The 15,908-nt window shown below is 54.0% G+C and overlaps 1 protein-coding gene across 1 annotated transcript in view; it reads right to left on the bottom strand.

Moving 5' to 3' along the window:
- The window catches only part of RAB11FIP3 (RAB11 family interacting protein 3), a 75,254-nt gene that overhangs the window by 7,032 nt on the left and 52,314 nt on the right, over window positions 1-15,908 (bottom strand). Inside the window, 6 exon segments of the mRNA XM_039560153.1 lie at window positions 255-395; window positions 2,562-2,665; window positions 4,117-4,210; window positions 6,697-6,732; window positions 9,818-9,952; window positions 14,219-14,392. Coding sequence (XP_039416087.1) covers window positions 255-395; window positions 2,562-2,665; window positions 4,117-4,210; window positions 6,697-6,732; window positions 9,818-9,952; window positions 14,219-14,392 — 684 coding nt within the window.

Genomic DNA, 15,908 nt, shown 5'->3' with positions numbered 1-15,908 from the left:
TTCATTCCCACGCTGCAGGGCAGGCACACGGATGAAGGATGGGAGCTAAACCTCAAATGCATCAGAGCAACTCAAATGAAGAATCCAAGATTAGGTGCATGGGCCAAAGGTGGAAACAGCCCAAACACAGGGTTTGTGGTGACTTTAGTCACGCCCTGAACCAACTCACGCTCCCTGCCTGCCTCCCCTGTGCCCCCAGGGCTGCCTGGGCACACATTCCAGGCTGGCTCCAGGAGAGCTCCCCCCAGCCCCACCTGGCCTGCAGGTTCTCGATCTCTATGCTCTTCTCCCTCTCCATTTTGCTGAGCAGCTCCCTCTGCTTCTTGATCTCCTCCAGCAGGGTCTGATCTGCCCTCAGCTCCTGCTCCTTCAGCTGCTCCTCGAGCGCGTTTGCTCTGCGGAGAGGAGGAAGAGGGGATTAAATTTGCCTTAGGCCCACTGCCAGCAGGCTGCCATCCCAAGGGAGGGACCAGACTCTCTTCCCAGTCTTTTTCCCAGCCCTCAGGTGAGCTGGGAGAGGCAGATGGTAAAACAGAACAAGCTTCCAGGGCAAATACACCAATCACATCTCAAATAGCTTCACTGCATCCCAGGGGGAGAAGCAGCACCTTTTCCATCAAAGGTTTCCCAAGTCAGATGCCTTAAGGAACCCAAGCATTTTATTCAACTTCCAGCCTGGGAAAAAAGTTCATTTTTAATTGTTTTTCAATGTCTTCTCTGCATTAGAATTATTTCCAAGTGCAGCCACACACATACACACCTCTTAATGGGAATCTCAAGAGTCACTGAGGTTGGAAAAGACCTTTAAGATCATCTAATCCAAACATAATTCCCAGGGCTGTGGTTCCACCTGCAGTGGCCATGGCAGAGAAATCCTCCTTCAGCTGTTTCCAGCATGAAGTGGTCTCACTGCTCCGAGAAAAGGCAACAGCCCCAATCCTTCTTTTCACTCTCTAGTGATCCCAACAAAAAATAAGGGATCTGCAGGTCACCCCTCTCTGTGTCAGCAGAACTGCAGATCACAGAATCCCACAATGGTTTGGGCTGGGAAGGACCTTAAAGACCATCCCATCCCATCCCATCCCATCCCATCCCATCCCATCCCATCCCATCCCATCCCACCCCCTGCCATGGGCAGGGACACCTTCCACTCACCCAGGCTGCTCCAAGCCCCGTCCAACCTGGCCTTGGACCACTGCCAGGGATCCAGGGGCAGCCACAGCTGCTCTGGGCACCCTGTGCCAGGGCCTGCCCACCCTCCCAGGGAACAATTCCTTCCCCAATATCCATCCAGCCCTGCCCTCTGGCACTGGGAAGCCATTCCCTGTGTCCTGTCCCTCCAGCCCTTCTCCCCAGTCCCTCTCCAGCTCTCCTGGAGCCCCTTTAGGCCCTGGAAGGGGCTCTGAATTCTCCCTGGAGCCTTCCCTCCTCCAGGTGAGCACCCCCAGCTCTCCCAGCCTGTCTCCACTATCCCAGGTTGCTCCAAGCTCTGTCCAACCTGGCCATGAACACTTCCAGGGATGGGGCTGGGAGCTGGAATTCCTGCAATGGCTTTGCCCAGGTGAAGGCCTTTCCCAGCTGCTCCCACCCCTCCCCAGCACGGAGCTCACCCAGGGCTTTGCTCCACTCCGAGCTCGCTGACACTTCTGGGCCAAGCTGCTGAAGTGAAAACATTTCCCTCGCTGCTCAGTTTATCAGGGCTTAGGGAAACCTTTGTTTGAGTGGCTCAGTTCCCTGACACGGCTGTTACTTAACAGAATTACAGCCCTAAAGATAAACCCTGCTGGGTTTATCTGCCCAGGGTATGGATATGCTGCGAGAGAGGAGCCTGCCACATTAGCACACACAGCTGGGACCCAGCAGGAGGCAAGCCTTGGAGCTCCAGAGATCATTTGGAAGGGGCAAAAGGAGCAGGAAAATATCACAAATATAAATATAAATATAAATATAAATATAAATATAAATGTAGAAGCCAAGACCCAAAGTTCCAGAGATCTTTTGGGAGGGACACATGGAGCAGGGAAGCACATTAAAAAACAACAACAACAACAAAAACAAACAAACAACAACAAAAAAACCCACCAAAAAACCCAACAAACAAACAAAAAGCCCCCCAAAAAGCCCATCTTGAGTGGGAAGGGAGCCACAGGGATCATCCAGTCCAACCCCTGGCCCTGCACAGACACCCCAACAACCCCACCCTGGGCATCCCTGGCAGCGCTGTCCAAACGCTCCTGGAGCTCTGGCAGCCTCGGGGCCGTGCCCATTCCCTGGGGAGCCTGGGCAGTGCCCAGCACCCTCTGGGGGAAGAACCTTTCCCTGATATCCAACCTAAACCTCTCTGACACAGCTCCAGCAATTAAAAACCACGTCTAAAAACCACCAAAAGCCAAGTGTGGAGCTCCAGAGAACTCAAACACATAAAATATAAAATCTACATGTCACTGTGTCCTGCTCTCAGCTGGGACAGAGCCAATATTCCTGCTGAGGGCTGTGCTTTGGATTTGGGAAGGGAGCTGGGCCACGTGGAGGGGGAAAGGCTCCCCAGGTGAGGCTCCTACCTGTGCACCAGCTGCAGGTTCTCCTGCCGGAGGCGGCTGTGCTGCTCCCCGTTGGCAGCCGTGTCCTTCTCCAGCTCCGTCACCCGCTTCTCCAGGAACACCACCTGCCAGCAGGGACATGGATCAGCCTCTGGGCATCCTCAAACCCAGAGCAGCCCCCACACCATCCCTGAACACGGAGGGTTCCCACTGGAATCGGGCAGCTGTGCCTGGATTGAAAGCATCCCTCTAAAACATCCTTTTGCACCCTGCTTTCCCAGGTTTTGATGGCTCCTGTGTACCAGTGTGGGGTCAAACATTTCACTCTTTCTTTTCTTCAACCCTTTCCTGATGACATCCTAAAAGGAGGCTGGAGGGAAAGATCCTGGTGGATCTCTAGAGCTCCATGTGCAGCCCTGGGGTTGGATAATTCCCCACTGTCTGGAACAGGATGGAAACTCTGGATTTACAGATGGAAGGATCAATGCCAGCTGGTGGGGAAGGACCAGAGGTGAGGCTTTTCTCTTCATACCTGTAGAGGGTTTATTCCAGCTGTATTTGCATTTTATTCATTCAAATCCCAAATAAAGCAATCCTGGGGGAGCAGAAGTGAGGAGCATGTCTGGAAAAGCCAAACCGTGGCTCTGGGAGAAGGGCAAGAGACACAGCTCATTAAAGAGGCCATGCAGACACACAAGGCCTTTCCCAGCAGTGCCTTTTCCATCAAAGGTTTCCCAAGGCAAATGCCTTAAGGAACCCAACTATTTGATTCAACTTCCAGACTTGGAAAAATGTTGATTTTTATTTCTTTTTTAAAGGTCTTCTCTGCACGATAATTATTTCCAAGTGCAGCCACACACACACACACACACACACACACACGTTTCTCTTTCACATGCAGTTCCTCAGGACATTCATATTCCACAGCTACAAAGCCATTTCCAAGGAGTTTCAGGACTGCAGTAGACATTTACACAATCTTAGCTTCTTCTCCCTGTTTTTTTTAACTAGGGACACTCAAACAAAATCTTTCCTGTGCTCCCATCTTCTCCTACAACTCTTTTCTTGTAACACCCCAGGAAACCCCATCAGCACCAGCACAAAATCAGCACGAGCAGAGTGTGCCAAGGAGAGGAAGCTCCCGTTTCACACTGGGTGGGTTGACTCAGAAAAGCAGAACTCGAGAACATCCTCTTGTGTGCAGGAGAAGTGAAAATGCTGCCTGTGAACAGCCCATTCCTGCTCCCAGCACCCTGGGGGAAGCCACTGCCCCCAGAGAAGGATCCAGCGTCACCTCGTGACCCAGCCCAGCACCTGCAGTGGTCTCCTCCTCCATTCCCTCCACGGGAAGGGGCTTCCTCTGTCCCATCTTCGAGGAGCTTCAGCCTGATCCTGCCTGGGAACGTGGGAGCACTGCAAGGCACTGAATCCTGCAGGGTAACACGGACAGCGCTGCTCCCACCTTCTCCTAAAATCCTGTCCTCTCAGGAACCTCAGGAAACCCCAGCAGCACCAGCACAAAACCAGCTTTATCCAGACCACACGGGCCGAAGCAAGAAGGCAAGGAGACCCTCACCTTGTCCGTGATGTCCTCGTCCGTGCAGTCCAGGTTCTCCCGGTAGGATTCCTCCATCACCCCCACGGCCAAGGAGCTCGTCTGGTGCAGCTGCCTGAAACAGACACAAACCACCCCGACCCACAGCAGCACCGGCATCAGCGCCAGCAGGACCATGGGGACATCAGGGGACAGCGCTGGCCACCTCCCGCCCTCCTCAGCCTCTGCCAAAGGGATTTATCCGTGCTGCTCCTGGGAATGCTGGGTGTCCCCAGCACAGCAGCCCTTCCCCGCACCACGGGGCTGTCCCGGGAAATCCAGCCCCTCGGAACGCCCGGACAACAGACGTGGACACGCTCCTGGGACTTCACACCGGGATCATTGCTCTTGCTCTTTGGAATGGGAAGAGATAAGAGCTCCCTCTTGCTACTTTCCTTCTCTAGCACGGTCCCAAGGCCGTGGGTTATCCAGTAAAGGTCAGAGTACTCCCAGTGCTGATAAGGCTGGGAAGAAGTGGGGGTGTAAGGAAAAGGAGGGGGGGCAAACCCCCCTGAGGCTGTTGTGACTCCCCCAGGCCAGAGTGAGCTAATCATTAACGAGGCCTCGTGACACCGGTGTCCCCGGCTTTGTGACGAGCTAAAGGACACCCTGGGAGGGGCTGGTTTGGGCTTCACCCCCGGCAGGGCTGCGGATCCGCTCTGGAGAGCGACTGCCACGGGAAGGGGGGTGTGTTCCAGCCCTGGGACCCCAGGCAGGAGGAGAACACTCTGCTCTCCTGTTCTGAGCAGGAGATGGACGACAAAACCACGGAGGTCTCTTTAAACCTCAGTTTTTCCTAGGAATTTGTACCATTGGCTCTCAAATCCCTCCCACTACACAGTGTGCTCATGCCAGGACTCACTAAGCACAGCTGACATTTACCAAGAGACCACAGCCTGATTTTGCATCCTCACCCTCGGTTTATATTTAGATTTTAAAGTCTCAGGCACACTTGTCATTTAAATTGTGCCAAGCACAACAGGGCTTAAGCAGCTGAGATTTCTTGGCACGAGCAGAACCCGCATAACAAAAATGAGGAAAGAGCCCTTACCGAAATAAAATCAATTTTCTAAAAGCAAATGTTTTGGGATTATTCACTAATTACAGTATCTGTAACAAAGGGTTTGCTTTGGGCTGAGCTTACGGATCTGGCTCGGCAAAACCCCGTTATCTCCCTCCTATCACAAACCAAACCCGACTGCTCTTGAATTAACTAATATTTACCCAAGCCCACACGTCCCTGCCTCAGAAAAGCAAAGGGCCAGGAGGGCTCAATCTCCCATAAGACAGGGTATCTCCATTCCCAAAAATTTAATGCAAATCCTCCCAAAATTATCTGTGCCAGGCACGGGACAAAAACTAAAACAGGAAACCTGGGGACAGGCTGCTCCCCTCAGCCCTCTTTCCTGCCAGTGTTTTTAACAAAGCTCTAGAAAGTGAGTGGAAGTAGGAAATGTAATATCAAGGATCTGCTTCCTTTCCAGGAGGGGGAATTGTGCCAGGGGAGATCGCTGAGTGCAGGAAAAATGGAGAAAGGAAAGGTGTGAGAGCACAGTGGGAGGAAGAGGTGCAGGGAAGCTGCTTGGGTCAGCACAGGGAGCAGAGTGCCAGCAACAGGAACACTCCCAAACTGAGCTCCCTGCTCCTCCACAGCGTCCCTGTCCTGCTGGAAACCAGCACAGAGAAATCCAACAAGTGCAGAGGGAAATCTCCCTCCTGAGCGTGGCAAAGGCAGAACACAGGAGGTAAGACATGGCTTATCCTTAAAATCATGATGGCATGGGAACAGGAGGGATGGGGGAGCTGGGAGAGGACAGGTGAGCACCAGGGGACATGGAGAGGGGAGGGAAGGACCCCCTGCTCCAGAGATCCACAGCAAACTGCCTGGATATATCCAATATATCCAAAATCCCTGCAGGGATCACAGCGCCCACAGGGAAAAGGTGACTGACATCACACCAAGTGGTAGTGCAGGACAGAAACAGCACAGCATTAAACCTGGGCTTAAACCAGGGCTAAACCAGGGTTAAACCATTAAACCAAAGTTACCTGCAGTCTACCCAGATGCCCCAGAGCCCCTGACTGAGCAGGGAGAGCTGCTCCCACAAAGGCAAGTGCTGAGGGTGACACTGAGTGAAGTAAAACAGGACCAAGAGCTCTCTAAGGCAGCTGGAAGTTTTGGGGTGCCAGAGAATCCCTCCAGGTGAGGGCACTGACTGGTCTGGTCTCTTGGAACTCTACAGACGTGGTGATACTGGGAAGGGGACACCCCAGAGGGATATGTCCTTCTAGAGGCTCCTTCCCTCTTCCATGTGCCCCCTGCTATGGCGCTGGCAGGTCAGAGCAGGAGGAAAGACACCCCAACTTTTTCCTGGAAGGAATCAGGTTGCCAGCAGCCTTCACGAGAGAGAAACCCCCATTCCAGGAAAAAGATACCAGAATTAAACCCACTTTTCCCCAGCACTATCCAGAAATACAACTCTCCAAGCTTATTTTTGGGTTTTCCTTTAAAGGAGCCGGCAGCTCGCGCGGATCAAGCAAACAACAGGAGGATGAGCTTACCTTGCCACCTTCTTGCTGGAGAGTCTTTTATTTGGGCTGCAAAATGAAGGAAAAACAGGAAAGAGTTACAAAAGCTGACAGTGGAGAGCCAGGGAAACAGGAAACTGCAGGGACTCCGGGGCACATCCTTTGCTGTGGCAGGGAGCGCCCTTGGCATGCACCCCCAAACCCCTGGGAAGGGCAGGAGAGGGGCCACTCCCGTGTGGAACAGCAAGGAATAACAAAGCACATGGAGCAACGCCGGAGAAGAGCTCGCTGCCCCCCGCCACACTCCGCTCTCCCGCTGATCCTGCCTGAAAACCGATCCCCAAGGAAAGAGCTAAGAATAGCAGGGAGGCTGGGGGGGCTTCAGCCCGGTGCTGATGGCAGACGGAGCCACATGTCCTGCACCCCACGGCACCCCGGGCCTCCCCTGCCGGCCCCAGAGCTCCCACGGACTGAGGACACGGAGCAGCTCCTGCCTGCCAGCGGCACATCCATCCTTCTGCCCTTCCCACAACCATCATCCTGCTGGATCAATCCATCCTTCTGCCCTTCTCACAACCATCATCCTGCTGGATCAATCCATCCTTCTGCCCTTCCCACAACCATCATCCTGCTGGATCAATCCATCCTTCTGCCCTTCCACAGCCCCCATCCCACTGTTTGGCTGCCGATCACCAGGGGAGTGCTGCCTGCTCGTAGCTCAGAGGTTTAGGAGCTGTTGGTGGTGTCCCTGATTGGATTTTGAGCATGGTGCTGTTGCAGTGGCTGGGGAGGGGGATGAAAAGGGATCTCCTTTTCCCAGATAACCGATGGAGATCACTGCCTGGATCCATGTCTGAGCCAGCTGCCACCATACCACAGCGGTCAGGGCTCAGTGTCACCACAGGACGAGCAGCCAAGGGCTGTGTCACCATGTCCCAGCCCCTGGGGACAGGCTGCAGGCTCTCCCTGCTGAGAAAAACCAGCCTTTTCCAGAACCAGCTCCTTGCTAAGATGCTCCTTCCAGTCTTCTGGTGGTGACTGGTGCTGGGGAAGTGGGCAGGGTTTGGGTCTCACTCCTCATCTTCCACCCATGCCGGTGTCACACAGATGCCACCAAATCCTCTCTGAGCAGGGACAGCTCCAACCCAAGAAGCAGCAACTGCATTCTCTGAGGCTTAGCTCAGTTTTAGGAAAAAATAACAAATAAAATCATCTGGGAGTCCACTCCTGCCTGGAGCTGCAACATGAGTTCTTCGAAGGAGGGATTAAAAATAGCTCAGGACAATTTGCTTTGTAAAGTGACCCCCAAACCTGCCTGGGGGTGTTGTCAGGGTGACCAGCTCTCGGGTCAAAGTGCATCCTCAAATCCCACATTTCCAGGGAGCACAAGAGCTGCTGCTGGCTGGGCTTCAAGGCTGCTCGGCGCCCAAGGCGGGGAGGTCAAGCCCCGGTGTTTGCCAGGAATTGTAAGGAACGGCCCCCAGCACTGAGGGAAAAATGTTTTCCTCTGGAAAAAGCTCCTGGGGAAGCGACGGCACCTGCAGAGTCCAAAGGCTGAGACACCAGCAAGGGCACTGGAACAAAACAGAGGCACAAACCACTTCATCCCAAGCTCCTGGAGGATTCTTCCCTGCTTTCCCATGCTGTGGGCTCAGGAAGCAGCTCCTCAACGCTGGGAGAGAGCTCCCCAGTTTATTCCAAGGATAAAACACCGTCTGTGTGCCCGCAGTTTTTAAGGGTGAGGCTGTTCTGGGGTGCTTTGGGCTTCATCCCAGCTGCCACGATCCCCTGGAGGAGGTGTCTTCAGGCTTGTCCCAGATTTTGGTCCAGTTCCTGCTGCTCTGGGACTTGTCCCCTGCTCCGAGGGCCTCACGTCAGTGGTGATGCAGGGAGGAACAGCAGGTCCTGCGTGTCCCACACGCTGCACAGGACATCCCCCAACCACAGCACACAGAAAGAGGGCATTGCCCCTTCCATAAAGGCCCTTGGGACATATTACCAGTAAATTTGTCCTTGGGAAACCCTCAACACAGATGGAGCAATTGCACCTACTCAGAGGACAAATCAAAGCCTAGGAATTCCCACAGGACAGAGAAGCTCCACAGGAAATCTCACCCATCACAGGAGGCTCTGAGGTGTTAGTTCAGCTTTGCAGGTGAATTTGGTGGAGAAAACCTGAAATGCAGTGGGGCTTCCAGGGAAAACCGGTGTTCTCCTTAATGACCTGAGATATTAATGACCTTAGTAACTCTCGTAACCTGAGACCCATCACTGACCCTCAAGGCCTCCAACAGCAAAGACAACTATTTACCCAAGGAAAAAAAAAAGGGAGGGACATATGTTTTTCATTTAAAAGGATTAAATTCAACCTCCTATTTGTTTTCCAGTTCTCTCCCCATAGCCCAGGAGTGCACCCAGATCACACTGTCCCTGCAAAGGACACTCAGAGACCAAGAACCAGGTCTGAAGAGGCACCTCAGCCATGAGAAGAAAGATTATCACCAATGCCACCATCCTTCCACCCAGCGGGCTGCAACCAGCTCTGAATGAACAAATCAAGAGGCAGAAACCCCTCTCCACTTGTCAGACAGCACATCCAGCTGCTGGCTGGGAGATTTCCAAAATGCCATTCCAACTCTCCTGATGTTCCTGGTGTCTGTCACATCTCCCCGGCCCGCGGTGACACCGGGGTGGGCAGGCAGTGGGTGAAGCTGGGTGAGACAAGATTTTACTGCTGCCAAGCCACGTGGAGCAGGCTGATGCCCTCAGGTTGCCCCTCAGAAGGAGGATGGGCTGTCCCTGCCCTTCCAGGCTGCCCTTCCACAGCATTCCCAGTCTTTCCCTGGTGACAGAAATACTGTACACGGCCAGTTCGCGGCTCCCAGGGGAACCCACCACGCACAGCATGCAAAGGGCAGGAACGCTCTCCTTGTCTGCCAGCCCCCAGGGCCTGCATTAAAGGCACCTCCTGCTCACCCTCCACGAGGTCACCACCACCTGGAGCAGCCACAGAGGCTCCCGTGGCCGGGTGAAACTCATCCCCTTTCCCCCCCCAAGCGCCGAGCGAGGGAAAAGCTGCGCCGGACAAGGAGAGCGTTCCCAGCCAGGACATCATTCCCCAGGCTGAGATGGCCACACACACGAGCCCCGTTACCTATTCATTTCAAGATCATTCAGGCGAGCAGAAAGATCCTCGAGGCGGTTGATTTGTTTGTGGCACTGGCTACAGTAAAACTCAAAAGCTTCATCTGCGAGAATGCTGTGCAGTTTCGCAGCGAGCGGATTGGTGCTAGAGAGATCACAAGGGTCATGTCAACAGCACAGAACGCACAGGGAGCGGCTGCAGCCGTGGCTTCCACAAGCTCAGGGTCCCTCAAGGCGGGGGAATTGTTGGTGGGAGAGATGGAATTTGGATTTAAAAAAAGTCAGGGCAGGTTGGGTCGCTTCCCACCGTGATTTAATTAAAGCCAATATGGGGTTGCCTATAATGAGATATAGGTAATTTAGAATTTAGAATAGTTTAGAACAATGTGTGTAGCTAATTGATAATTTACAATTGCTCAATATAATTTATTATAGCTGATAATTAGCAACACTTCCATCACCATCCTCCCAGAGACTCCCAGCAGCTGAGCTTGGCCCACATTTCCAAACCCCTGAGCCAATCTCAATCCCCAAGAGCCCAGGGCAGGTGAGGTAAGTGCTTCCCACAAACCTACATCACTGCAAAGTTTACTTTCCAACAGGATTTTCCAGGCAGTCTGTCTCAGGAGGCTCCTGGTTTGCTTCAGTAAGTGCAGGATGAACTTGCACGCTGCAGGACTGGGTGCTGTGAGCCAGGGCTGAATCTAAGGGGGGTTTAAGCTGGATTTTAGGAAAAGACTCTTCCCCCAGAGGGTGCTGGGCACTGCCCAGGCTCCCCAGGGAATGGGCACAGCCCCGAGGCTGCCAGAGCTCCAGGAGCGTTTGGACAGCGCTGCCAGGGATGCCCAGGGTGGGGCTGTTGGGGTGTCTGTGCAGGGCCAGGGGCTGGAGTGGATGATCCCTGTGGGTCTATTCCCACTCAGGACATGGTGTGATTCCATGGTCCTTTGGTCAGTGTCCCATTTTCCAGTGGGATGCTTTAAAAGCAGAGCAGCTGTGCTGCTGCAGACCCACCATTAGTAATGCACAGAGCCAGATTTTCACTGCAAACAGCTTTTAAGCTCAGATGAAATGGGCAGGTGCAGTTTAAGCCCTCTCTCCTCCCAAGTAAAGCCCAGAGGAGCCAAGCAGCAGTGCTGTGCTCCTGCAGGGAATGCCATTTGGGAAGGGCCATGGGGGTCTATAGGACTTCCACAGCTTGGGAAGCTGGGAGACACTTCCTCATGATTCGGGCAGGACAGAGGGGATCCTGAACAGCAACTGGTTTGTGTTAATTTGGGGCCAAAAGATTCCACAGATCCTTCCTGTAGGAAAATGTGCTTCTGGAAGCCACGGGTATGAATCAAAGGAAGGTTAAATAGTGAAAAACCAAAGCAGTTCCATAAGAGAGACAGGTAAAGGTGTGAGCCAACACAAGCAAGATAAACCCAACAGGCATCCAGAAGGGGCAGTGAATCCCAGGATACAGAAACACACCAGCAAATCCTGGCCCGGGGATGTGCAGAGCTTGGGACATCCTGAGGGTCCCCTGGCTCAGCCCCCACCCCAGGGTCAGGCCCAGGGTCTGTGCTGTCTGTACAGTATTTCCCAGCCCCCTCAGACAGGCTGGACACCAGCAAATGCCAAATTATCATCTCTTCCCATTCCTGGAAAAAAAAAAATTCAATTGCAAACCATTCCCCCTACCCCTGAGGGCGGGTCTGGCCCCGGGATAACCCTTTCCCTGCAGCAGGCAGGTGGGTGGCTCAGGGTTTGTGCAGGGAAGAGGTGACAGCAGCTGTGTGGCACCTGGAGGAAGGGATGTCCCTTTTTGGGGTGCTCTTGGGTGCATTCCCTCCCCAGGTGGTACAGCCTGGGCTAGGTGGGAACCCAAATTTCACCAGCATTAATCAAAATGAGAAGAGAAGTGGGGAGGAGAAGCCCCAGGCCAGGCTGGCAGCTCCTGGCGTGTGTGCAGATCCTCCTGGCCTCCGGCTGCGCTGGTTCCCTGCCCGTGCAGTGGGTGAGAGCTCAGCCCTGCGGTGTCCCCACCCACTCCAGGATCCTGATGGGTCCCTTCCAGCTCAGCACATTCTGTGGTTCTACAATTCAGAGCCTTCCTGTGCCTCCCTCCATCTCCTGGAGCCACGTTTGTCTTCCACAGGTCCTCGGTGCTTCCTGGTGGCTGGGATGGGCACAAGGAGCTTTCCCTTTATTTCCCACTCAGAGCTGCAAAGAGGCTTTTCCTACTGCATGGATACACAAGGGAAGACCCAAGAGGAGGGACCACAAACAAACATACAAGGACTGGGAAGGGAAGCACTGCATCCCACAGTGTTCCCTGGAGGCTCCTGGGGTTTGTGTCAGTCTTCTCGAGCTGTGGCAGGAGAATTTCTGGACATTATTCCCACATAGAGACTCTTGTGGCGTGCAAAGAGTCTGTGGGGATGTGGCCCTTTACCAGTGATGCTGTTTGTATTCAAAGTACAGCCAAAAACCCCACTCAGCCTGAGGCAGGGGCAGCCTGTGGTTCTTTCAGGTGTGTTTAAACACCCTGGGGCTGCTGAGGCATGGAATGGTTTGGGCTGGAAGGGACATTAGAGCTCATCTTATCCCACCCCATCCCAGGGCAGGGACACCTTCCACTGTCCCAGGATGCTCCAAGCCCCAATGTCCAACCTGCCCTTGGCCACTGCCAGGGATCCAGGGGCAGCCACAGCTGCTCTGGGCACCCTGTGCCAGGGCCTCCCCACCCTGCCAGGGAACAATTCCTTCCCAATATCCCATCTAACCCTGCCCTCTGGCAGTGGGAAGCCATTCCCTGTGTCCTGTCCCTCCCTATCCAAAGTCAAGAAGAGCTGCACAGACTCTGGGAATGTTTAGGGAAGGACTTCACACACACAGCAATAATCCGAGGGGAGGCTAGACCTGAGAGGCATGAGGAAATCCTCCGGCTCAAACAGCCCCACATTCCTGACTCCAGAGGTTTTGCAGGGTTTATCTCCAGCCTGCCTCCCCAGCAAGCCCCAGCAGAGAGTCTCCAGCACAAACCACCACAATCTGCGTGGCCACGTGCCCAGCGAGCCCCTCCCAGCACAGGGGAGATGGGATCAGGTGTGGATCAGATCCAAAGACAGAGCAGAGCAGAGATGGTGCCCTGGCAGAGCAAGACTGGAACACCGGGAGCATGGGCAAACTGGGAGCTCTGGCCTGATGTTTAAGGAAAAGTTGAAGTGATTGCAAAGCTCCTTTAGCTGGGTATTTTCTTGCCAGGAGCCTCCTGGATGAGGCTGGCAGCTCCTCTTCAAGGGAAAATGAACACCAAGGCTGGGTTTTAATCCGAGAGTTCTTCCTATGCCACAGCACCAGCACAGCCAGCCCTACATTCCTGCATGGATCAGGACTGTGCCCTTCCCACTGAAGGGTATCCCAGTGCTGGAGCACCGGTTTCCTAAAGGAAAAGGTTGGGAATTCTTTACAGCAACTCTCCTATTTGCAATTAACACCTCCAACATTGCTGCTACACCAGCCAAAAAGAAATGAGCCCTGACGTGCTCTTCCCTGCCAGCCCTGAGCAACCAGAACTGTCCAGACTCCGTGAAGGGGTTTGGGAAGCTGGGAGAAAACAGGAAGACAGGAAAAACAAAAGAAGTTTTGAGAAGTTTACACGGCTGCAGAAAGGCACAAATGTGTCATTCCAAAGAGAAAAAAGTGTATTTTTGTGTTTAGCACGGGTGTATGACTGGCAGGGAACACTCCTGCCCTGTGCAGAGACGTGCTCCCAAGGGAAGAACACATTCCCTGTCACCCCAGACACTTTATGGGCTGCAGCACGGGATGATATTCCAGTTTGTACTTATTTTCCTTAGAAAGTGAGCATTGATGGGGTTTGTACCACCACACCAGCTCCTCAGCCCACCCTGTTCGGGCTGGAAAATGGACTTTTCCTGGTTTCAGACCCTAAAGCAAGGAGGAAATGCCACAGACTGCTTCCTGATCTACATATCCTTAGAGAAGGAATGCTGCTGCAGCTCGTGCAAATCCAACCAGACACTGCAGCAAAGCCCAAAATAATGAAAGAGGAAAGAAAAATAAGAGCCATCCCACAGGATCAGGGCTAAAGCTGCAGGTGGTTTTCTCTGCTGGAAGGTTCTGTGAGGAGCCACATCCCTGACAGGAGTGGGAATGTGACTCTGGAAAAGCAGACATCTCTTCCACCTCCTGCTGGGCGTCAGCAGGATGGGCACTGACCAGGGAAAGGAAACACTGAGGGAGGGAATTCCTCCTCCACTTCCAAGCCGATTATCCCGTTGTATCCAAAGCTTGCCAGGCCCTCTGCCTGGCAAATCCCAAGGAAACCCCGGTCCCACAGAGCAGAGTGAAGGCACCGAGCGACTGCCCCTGCTGGAGCAGCACCAGGGCCGGGCATTACCTGGGAGAGAGGAAGGAGGAGCTGCCAAAGCTGCTTTCCCCATTACACAAAGGGTCTGGGAACAGATCAGCCTCGTTCCCTTCCCCGTAATCCTCGAAATGCTCCTCCCCGCTGATGACGGTGACGATGGAGTGGCTGAGCTCGGAGCCCAGGGCCAGCTCGTGGGGATGGGATCTGTGGGAACAGACAGGTAGATGTTAGAGGGGGAGCTGCCACAGCAGCCTTTCCATTGCATCCAGGACATCCCCTTTCCCAGAGCGTTGGGGTTGTGGATTTGGTAGTGGAGTGGATTCTCACACACAGTGCATTCTGTGAGAGGCTGCTGGAAGCTGCCCCCATGTCCAGCAGAACCCTTCCCTGGTGGCTCCAAGATGGACCCGCTGCTGGACGAGGCTGGGCCCGTCAGGAATGGAGGTGATGGCACCTCTGGGCTAACAGATTTGAGAGGGAAAACACAAAAAAGTGATGGGGCAGCTGGAACTGAGTGCAGAGAGGAGTGGGGTGAGAACATGGGAGAGGAACAGCTCTGCAGGGCAGGGCAGAAGGGGCAGGAGCTGCTCTGGGCACCAGAGCTGAGATTGTCCTGAGATCCCTGGGATTGCCCTGAGATCCCTGGGATTGCCCTGAGATGCTGTGGGGAAGCCCATGGGGAAGCAGCAGTGTCCCTGCAGCCTACAGAGGACAGGGGGTGCAGAGGTGCACCTGCAGCCCCCGGAGGAGCCCAGGCCTGGAGCAGGAGATGCCTGAGAGGGGCTGTGAGTCCATGGGAAGCTGTGCTGGAGCAGGGTCCTGGCAGGGACCTGTGGATCCATGGAGAGAGGAGCCCATGCTGGAGCAGGGTCCTGGCAGGGACCTGTGGATCCATGGAGAGAGGAGCCCATGCTGGAGCAGGGTCCTGGCAGGGACCTGTGGATCCATGGAGAGAGGAGCCCATGCTGGAGCAGGGTCCTGGCAGGGACCTGTGGATCCATGGAGAGAGGAGCCCATGCTGGAGCAGGGTCCTGGTCGGATCTGTGACCCTGTGGGGGACCTGGGCTGGAGCAGGCTGTGCCTGAAGGACTGACCCCATGGAAGAGTGACCCACAGTGAAGCAGTTCCTGGAGAACTGCTGCCCGTGGGATGGACTCAGGTTGGAGAGGTTCATGGAGAGCTGTCTCCTGTGGAAGGGACCCCACACTGAGGCAGGGGAAGGACTCTGACTCCTCTCCCTGAGCAGTGGCTGGAACAATGTGTGATGAACTGACCATAACCCCCATTCCCATCTCCTTGTGCCACTGGGGGGAAGGAGGGAGAATTGGGAAGGAGGGATGATGGGGGGTGAAGGCATTTCTAAGGTCTTATTTTACCTCTCATTATCCTGCTCTGAATTTATTAGTAATAAATTCAACTAATATCCCCAATTTGAGCCTGTTTTGCCCATGATGGTATTTGATGAGTGATTTCTCCCTGTCCTTATCTCAGCTCATGAACCCTTTGTTATATTTTCTATCCCTGTCCATCTGTGGAGGGCAGGGATAGAGCAGCCTTGATGGGTTCCTGGTGTCCCCAGGACCCACCAAGTGAGTGATGTGTCCCATTTTGACAGAGCAGGACAGGACAGGAACAGCTCAGGCACCACTGGGAAGTTCATGGTGATTTTTTCCCCCCTATAAACCAAGTTTTTCCATTGGCAGCTGCACCACAGGATCTG

Source organism: Corvus cornix, chromosome 14 (genome assembly GCF_000738735.6).
Source record: "Corvus cornix cornix isolate S_Up_H32 chromosome 14, ASM73873v5, whole genome shotgun sequence".
In the NCBI taxonomy this organism is placed as follows: domain Eukaryota; kingdom Metazoa; phylum Chordata; class Aves; order Passeriformes; family Corvidae; genus Corvus; species Corvus cornix.
This window is presented reverse-complemented; position numbering and strand designations above follow the sequence as displayed.